This window comes from Talaromyces rugulosus, chromosome IV, assembly GCF_013368755.1.
Source record: "Talaromyces rugulosus chromosome IV, complete sequence".
Classification (NCBI taxonomy): domain Eukaryota; kingdom Fungi; phylum Ascomycota; class Eurotiomycetes; order Eurotiales; family Trichocomaceae; genus Talaromyces; species Talaromyces rugulosus.
Window position 1 is genome coordinate 3347932 of NC_049564.1, and position 9138 is coordinate 3357069.

The 9138-nt window shown below is 39.0% G+C and overlaps 1 protein-coding gene across 1 annotated transcript; it reads right to left on the reverse strand.

Annotated features, from left to right (window-relative positions):
* Positions 1 to 8384: 8384 nt before the first annotated feature.
* Positions 8385 to 8801, reverse strand: TRUGW13939_07927 (uncharacterized protein; the record flags this gene model as incomplete). The annotated part of the gene is made up of 1 exon (XM_035491063.1): positions 8385 to 8801. The coding sequence occupies one exon, from the start codon at positions 8799 to 8801 to the stop codon at positions 8385 to 8387; it is 417 nt and encodes a 138-aa protein (XP_035346956.1).
* Between the last annotated feature and the right edge of the window lie 337 nt (positions 8802 to 9138).

Below are 9138 nucleotides of genomic sequence, written 5' to 3' on the forward strand. Positions count from 1 at the left end.
ACCTACATAAGGCCAGTAAGACAGGACCTAGCCCGTAACATTAGTATAGAATAAAATCTTAATCCTTAGCATCTATTATTTTATAGTCTAAAACATACCCTAGATATAGATAAAAAAAAAATTAAAAAGACCAGTAAATTTTAGAATAATTTTAAGTTAATAAACTATTTAAAGGCTTTATAATTATTAATTATAAAACTAATCTTTCTATTTATAAAAAAAAATAAAATCTATTTTATAAGATTATTATCTAGGCCTATAGCTTTCATAGCCTTATTAAGCTTATAGAGATTAATATAGTCAAAGGCCTTTATAATATTAATAAAGATAATGTCTATAAAAAGCTTTTAAGTCTATCTTTTATATATTGTTTATATAAGATAGATTATTATATTAATAGCTTTATAGCCCTATTTATATCTTATTTATCTAAAATATAAAGCTTTTTAAATTTTATATTAATTTATTATAAAGTTTATAATCAGTTTTTTAATAATCTTATCTAGGTAATTAAATAAGCTTATTATTCTTTAGATCTTTATTTAGATATAATTAGACTTTTCTAGCTTCTAAAATAGGATACTTTTAGTAGTTTTCTAAATTTTTAAATATATTCTAAACTAAAAACACTGTCTAACTATCTTTATAATTTAAAATAAGTCTAGTACTTAAAATAGCTAATATATTTTAAAATTAAGTCTATCAATCTCTAAAGCTTTCTTAATATTCTAACTAAATAAAGTCTAATATATCTACTTTAACATTATAAGTATATAGATCTATCTATCTAGTAGCTCTCTAAGAAAGAAGCTATAAAAGATATTAAGAAATATTATTTCCTTAATTAAAGCTTCTTTATTAGCTATAGTAATAATAGAAAAAATCTCTAGATCCAGGCCTTAGAATGTTAGAATAATAGGATTAGTCTATAGCTTAGTATATTGTAAAGCTATTTAATATTTATTAAAATCTTTTAGAGAAGACTTTTCTAAGCTATCTTTAAGGCCTTTAGAAAAAGGGTTCCTAGTAAGATTAGAATTTTTTTTCTATTTTTCCTTCCTTCCAGGGTCTCTCTTAGTAAGGAAGATCTTCTAGTAGATCTTTTTAGCTGCTTTTATTTTATAGTAATAAGTAATTCTTACAGTCTTAAATTTAGTGTCAGTATAGGTATAGGCCTGCTACTACTTATAGACTGCAGCCCATAAGCTCCGGGCTTGCCGCAGCTCTGGCTTCCACCACCGCTTAGAGCGTGCACAAAGCCGTACTGCTTTGGCATGCCTATCGAGTACGCTATCTATTTATATAATCCTTTATCTGTAAAGATAGCTGTTTTTAAGATATCTTTTTTTTTTATTTATAGGTTATAGTAACTCTATTTAATATTAAATATTATCATGATTTTTGCTCCTTATAATAAATCTTTTTTTTATTCTTAATATGATGCTTTGTTTGTATTATCTATTATCTAGCTATTTAGTTGTTAATAGTCATGTATCACTCTCTTTATTCTATCTTTCTTAGATATATAAAGATTTTATGCTAAATTTACTGAGCTAAATTCCTATAGATATCTAACAGGATAGATGTTACGGGCTAGGTCCCGTCTTACTGGCCTTATGTAGGTCCAGGAATTGAGTAGATTCGAACGTGAGAAAGAGAAGGAAAAGATTCGCAGGGGTTCGCATTGTCGAATGTCGATACAGGTGAGTGTAGGTCCCGAGAGCGCCCTAGCGAATCTGGTGTAGCGTCAGAGGGTTCTTCTATAGCAAATCAGATGCGGACTAGGTGCGGTTATTCTATAAGAGCAAAGTCTGAGTATCCTAGGAGCTAAGACCTTAATATTACTTCCCCCCTTCAGCAAAGGCGTTATGGTGTTGGAGCCAGTAGTCAAGTACTTTAGTGTCTTCTATGGACTGGGCAGGTTCTTATATAGATTGCGCATATCCGGTCTAACAGACAAGGTATTACTTTATATATCTGCAGCCCCAATGTATAGTCCGTTCATTAAGTATGCTATCGACTAGATACTCTTTATTACCTTCTACTAGATACACTAGTGACTAGTAATTATATCAGGTCTGTGAAAGAAGCGGACATATGTCTATAGAACAGAAGAGCGTCGTATAAAAAACATCATGAATAGTTCCAGAAACATCAAGTCAGTATATATAGAATCCTACTTTCTTTAGTATAGTATATTTCGTATATCAGGCGTCTAGCTTCTTCAAAGGTTGTTTGGTCCGAATGTTCCAAAGATCTAATCATACCTTCTATCCTACTTTATACTCTAAAAGAGTCTCTCAGTAATAGTTTGCACTATCTTCTATTCGCTGCTGCGCTGAGACAAGCTTAGTCTGCACTATATCAAAGGCCTGCCATAGCTTAGTAACTATATTGTTTGTATATTCAGTAGTGGGTCTTTACTGCTTAGATATAAAAATAGCTTCATCTAACTAGAGTGGTTCAACGTTGTATTCATAGGTCAGAAAGAAAAGGCTGATACCAGTTACAGTAGCGTCGCGCCTGTTTATTGTGAGTTACGCAATTGTGGTTAGTAGACTCCAGTTGGTTTGGAGATAGATACAGAAGTTCCACAGGTATTCTTCCACCACAGAGTTAGCATGTTCCATCTGTCCATCAGTTTAAGGATGATACATGGTTAACAATCGTCTCATGATCTTTAGACGTTCGCACACGCCTTTCCAAAGGTCATTAACAAATTGCGTGCCCCAATCTGATATAATACTACTAGGCGGCCCATGTTTGCGTATGAATCAGTCAACAAACTTTGATATCACTGTCTCAGTATCTATGTGTTTGCATGGTACCAATATAATCCCTTTTCCCAGTCGGTCAACGATTACCATGAGATTCGTATTCCCGTCGGACATTGGGAGTTTCTCTATAAAATCCATACTAATATCTCGCCACATTCGCGAGGGAACAGGGAGCGGTTTTAATAACCCTTGTCGGTGTTGTCTCCATACGGTGTTCGCACCACATTTGTCACAGTTATTCACGAACCTTCAGACATCCTTAGATAGGTTCGGCCAATATAGTTGTCGGGCCACGATGGCATAGATCATGTTTCGGCCTGGGTGTCCGGTGAGATAAGAGTCGTGCGTATCTTATATAATACAAGTACAGAGTGGTTCGCTGTTTAGTACCCATTGTCAGTTTCGAAATAGTAACCGGTCCGCTACATCGATCGTGCATTCGGATACCATAGTGCAAAGTTATAGATCTTAAAGAAACCATGGGAGCTTCTAGCGTACGGCCTCTTTGATTCATTCATAATTCTTATCCTCGGCTTCGACTAGTCGCCACTGTTCTCCAATTGACATTAAGTGCTCTATGTGGGTAGCGTGGACATGGGGTTCAGATACGGTGTTCGATAAGCGACCCTGGGGAGGTTGTTCTGGATAGTCTCTCTATACCTTATTAGGGTTGATAAGACGCTTATTTCAGTATGCTAGGCGTTCATCGTCAATCCCATCAAGCATATCTTGCAAGCGTCGCGATAGTGCATCAGGTCTGGCAGCTAGTCGCCCTGGCCGGTATTAGAACTTATAGTTGAAGCATAAGAGTATACCGGCCCATCTCATTTGCCTTTCATTCAACCGTCAAAGCTGCATGAAGTATTTAAGATTCCAGTGGTCAGTCAGGATAGTAAACTCCTTAGTGCCAATTAATTCAGGTTCCCATTGCTTCAGACACGCTATTATCACCAATAGCTCCTTATCATAGATCTCATAATTGCACTCCACGGGCGTGCACTTTCAGAAGAAATAGGCACAGGTTCGTAGGAGTCCTTTGTTATCATACTGTGATAATGTCCCCCCTACGACATATCCCGAAGAGTCAGCTTCCACGATTATATCCTGCTCGGAATCAAATTGCACTAGTATTGGGTCGCTCACAAACATTTACTTTAATTGTTCAAAGGCTTCATTAGCGGCCTTAGTCCAAACAAAGATAGTTCCCTTTTTAGTCAGTTCTGTCAGCGGACGGATTATATCAAAATACCCTCGAATAAACTGTCAGTAGAAATTTGCGAACCCTAGAAACAATCACACATCTTTCACACACGTTGAGGCTTTCCATTCCAAAATAACAAAGACTTTCGCGGGGTCCATTCAGATCCCTTTTCCAGCTTCTAATATGAATCCAAGGTATTTTATTATCTGCACCTCAAACTCACATTTATTGATATCTAGCTGTAGTCCCGCAGTACGCAGGCATTCTAGCACCCTCATTACCTGTTTCCAATGGTGCGCGCGGCTGCCTTCCGTAAAGATAAGCACGTCATCCAGATAGACAGATACAAAATCATCCAGAAACTCACAAAGGGTCCAATTGATATATCGTTGAAACGTGCTCGACACATTAGTAAGACCGAAAGATATTACTAACCATTCATAGAGTCCAAACCTAGTTCAGAAAGCTGTCTTCCACTCGTCTCCTTCAGCGATGCATATCTTATGGAAAGCCGCTGTAACATCAAGCTTTGTAAACCATCGGGCTTTAGATATTCGTTGTAGGGTCTCATGTATTAACAGTAGTAGATATCAGTCCCTTTTTATCATAGCATTGAGCGCCCGATAATCAACACAGAAGCGCAGTCCTCCTCCAGGTTTCCTTACAAACAGTACCGGCGCTGCAGCGGGCAAGTTACTCACACATATAAAGTCCTTCGACAGTAAGTCGTAGAGAGTTTTCCATAGGACCAACAGTTCTTCCCGTGACATGTTATAGAGAGGGCCCTATAGTATCTCTGGCTTGCGCCCCTTCGCGTCAGCGTCAATTAGTTCAATCTAATGATCGATATTCGGACATGACAGTGGTAGCTTATCAGCTTCCTTCAGGTTAAATAATTCCAGGAACTCGTGGTAATGCTTAGATAGCTTGTTCCCTGGGTCTGTCTATGGTTTCAGGGCCAGAGCTTTCTCAATATCCCGCATAGAGACTGCAAATATATCAACCTCTTTTTTCCTGCTTCGCATCCTTTTCAAAGCGTTCACCACAGCTACACCAATCTGTCGGGGGGCATACTCAGGTCGTAACAGGTTCTTTTTATCGACGGATATTCCATTCCCAAATTCCAGTCAGCCTCCAGCGGCGTCAATTCTTACATATTGGTGTTCCATCCATAGGAGACCCAATATCATATCGTATTCACACTTCAGAACCACATAGAAGTAGGCTTTCTCCTATATATTTCCCCCGATATCTAATATCACACATGCAATTTCTTTGATGTATTAAAGTGCCAAACCATCATATCCCTTAATAAGTCAAGATTTAATAGCGCTACAATTCAGCTTTTTCTTTCGAGCGAAGGTCTCTTTGATGATCCCATAGATAAGACACCCACTATCAATTAAAGCATTGGCATTGGTTCTACAGTCTAACCATGTGTCTATATTGAATAAAGGTCCATCAAACCTTCTAACTATCTTCTTAAAATTCTTGAAGTCACAAGCTGTTTTACATTTTAGCTCCTATGGGCGACTTTACACAGAAACTACTCTTTTAACTCTGATGTGCTATCTAAGTCTATATCAGATTTAGTTTCATTCTTTTTTACTCCAGTGTTGGATATTCTTATAAACGTATCGTGTTTCTTCTTACTATAGTTCCTTGGAGATGGCGCCCAATAGAGCGGCGCAGGTTCAGGGCAGTATTAGGCAATATAACCCAGTTTTCCGCATTAAAAATAATTATCTGTTCTGACAGTATTAATTGGCAGGTCCACAGGTGTCTAGTCCATAACTTAGGACTGTCCTCTGTCAGGGAAGGTTCCTTTTATAAACAGATGGGAAGTATTCCGCTTATATTAGGACTAGATATTATCAATCCTTTTCAGCTTTTCAAGGTTGTTCGCTACTTAGTATAAATATTTACAGAAAGCTTCATACTGCTTTAGCATATCGCTTTTAATAGTCATATGCCTTATTTCTTAATTAATCGCGGTTTTTAGTTGTGAGATTTTTATATTATCAGTCTATGATTAATCTTCTGTAAGAAGTAATATCCGTTCAAATTTGCTAATAAAGTCCTGGAAAGGGGTACACCCCTATCATATATGATTAAATTCAAGGTTTGTCTTCTCCATAAGTTAATAATCTTCAAACAGCATATTAAGGTGCGCAAAGAAAGCTTCTAGTATAGTGGGGGTAACCGTATTTACGTTCCTATAAAGCCGCATTCAGGGGTAAACCTTCGTCTGGGCCTTTCCTACCAACCATCTATAGGTGTACCACAGTTGCTTATACAGTCCTCCAATCACTAATGCATCGACTATTAATTTTGTATATAGAATTACTATAAACTGTATATATTATAAACGATTAGAGTCATCATATTTATCAGGATAATCAAAGGAGTAGCATGGTTTGTTCGCACTGTATATAGAGATTACTGATAGTATGGCATCAGTAGAGATCTTAGACATAGATGGTTCAGTTATATTATTAACTTGTCCTTTGATATACGATAGGTAAGCGGACATATTCATTAGAAGAAGTTCTATTCATTGTATTTATTCCAATAACAGCTGGTTTGGTTCCAAAGATATGCCCCTTCAGTCCGGGCCGTCCCTTGGTAGGCTATTTATCATAATAGGGAAATTTCTTAATGCTTAACTCAGTCGTCGAGAAGCAGTAATATAATAATTCAATCCTCTAAATGAGAAGAGTTAATACAGTTCTCAGGGGCTCAACTCGAACAAACAAGGAGTGATTGTATAGCTTAACCCTTCAAGTGAGAAAAGTAGCACGTTCTCGACCTTTTAAATAGGGAAGGGGGGTGAGACGTTCGAATCTAATATTACAGGCTAGGTCCTATCTTACTAGTCTTATGTAGGTCTAGAAATTGAGTAGATTTGAATATAAGAAAAAGAAGGAAAAGATTCACAGGGGTTCGCATTGTTAAATATCGATACAGGTGAGTGTGGGTCCCGGGGGCGCCCTAACGAATCTGGTATAGCGTCAAGGGGTTCTTCTATGGTGAATCAGGTGTGGACCAGATGCGGTTATTCTACGAGAGCGAAGCCTGAGTATCCCAGGGGCTAAGACCCTAACAATAGAAAATATTAATAAATTTATTTTCAGCTTTTTGTTCATCCCTTGACTTTTATTATTATTATTATTTAATCAAATTTAACGTCTATACCGAGCCCTATGTCAAAACGTATCAACCGTTCTTTACCAGAATGGGTGTTCGTTGGTAGTATTCTGTCGAATGAGATAGAGACGTAGGTAACTAGGGTTGGAAGGGGAATATCTCTTGTAAACAAGAGGATATTTAAGAGTAATTTGTTGATAAGCTGGATAAAGTATAGATTTAATTTGGTATGAGAATAAAATATGATTAAACTAAATATATGTTAGTAAATGAGTGTCTTTATATAGTAAATCCTGAATATAGTAAACATATCTATTTCTATAGTAGTTGCTTTGTTGGCTATGTTTATTGAAATATATTTAATATATCTTTAGCTTAATAATGGCTCTGTTGGCTATGTTGTCTGTATGATCATGTGACTCTGTCGCGTTAATCTTTTTATAACTATCTGTATAAGTACCTATGATAGCCTTGCTTAGGTAAGTAGCGTCCGTAGGCCTATCGATTGGCTATAGTTAATCGAATCTTCTGACATACTGCTTATAAAGTAATCTAATAAAACCTGTTCTATATCCTTATAGGCTAGACTGAGTAGGGCCTTCATAAAGACTTTATCAGCTTTATCAGGACTATAGTCCTATTATCTTTTCTTTAGAGCTTTAAGGGCTTTCTAGAGGTATAAGAAAAGGAACAGTTTCTTAGATTCAATTTCTAGATTAAGTATAAAGTCTTTACTTTAGAAAACTATTATACTGGTCTCAGGGGGCGCTGGCAGTGCTGTCCCTACTGAGGTGCCTATATGGGCACCCTCAGGGTTCACTGGGCCTAGCGCCTGCCCCCCTGGGTCTAGGGGGGTGTTGTCGATATTGGGGGGTCCTTGGGCCATAGCAAGGCCCTGGACACCGTCAAAAGGCATTGAATTTCAAAAGGTTGATTTTTGATTTTCCCAGCGGGTATTTCCAAACTAGAGATATTTATTTATTTATTTATTTAATCAAATTTAACGTCTATACCGAGCCCTAGGCTATGACAGACAGCGATTCGTGTGGATTAGGCCTGCTTATAGGGGTTGCCCCCTATAAACCGGTGCCTCTACCCCCATTGGATCCATGCTTTCAAGGTATCTTGCACTTTCCTCGCCCCAAGCCACTTATATGCGCAGGACGATTCGGGGGCTTATAGTGGGTGGCAACCACTACCCCCTCCTTATGGCCACTAACGTTTGGGCGTTGCCTACAATAGCGGGCCGCCCCTGCCCGCTATCCTTCCCCCTCTCGCTCTCCCTCATCCAGGGCCTCAATGCCCCAATTATCAGTCTTATAGGCCTGCTCCCAGGCCTGTTGGTTATCCTCTCGCTCCCTAATGGCCCCTATAAACGCCAGCAGCGCTGTAGTGGCCTTTGGGTCCTGGAATAGGCGTGCTTCGGGGCACTGCTCGCTATCCTGCAGGGCCTTTACCCCCGCTTCGGCCAAGCCGGCATATAGTTTTTCCCACTGGTGGCACCACTGTCGACAGTTTATAAGAAGATGTCTTACCGTCTCAGTCCCCTTAGAGCACCCCAAGCAATTAGGGAAGTCTCGGGCCTTAATTCGGTGCAAATAGGCCCCAATTGGTGCGTGGCCAGTCTTGAACTGGTAATATCGCCGCGCTAGGTGCTTGGGGGTGTTCGCTAACATTGGGTCAAGCTTCCATCCCCAGGGGGGATAGTAGGCCTAGCTTGCCTGCTGGACACGCTTTATAAGCTTTACAGCAAGCCAGTTAGCCCTGGCAGCTCTATAAGCTTCAGTACAGGCCTGTTAAGTATATGCCAGTGAGATGCCCAAGTATTTGCCTGTTTGGGGCTTCCCTATAGCTTTCTTGGTGGCTTTATCGGCCTCTTCGTTGCCTAGAACCCCCTTATAGCCTGGTACCCAGCATATAGTAACCCTACAGCCAGTGGCCTGCAGTTCCTTGGCTAGATCATGTGCCCGCAGCGCCAGGGCTTGGCCAGGGCCTGGCTGGGTATACTAAAGC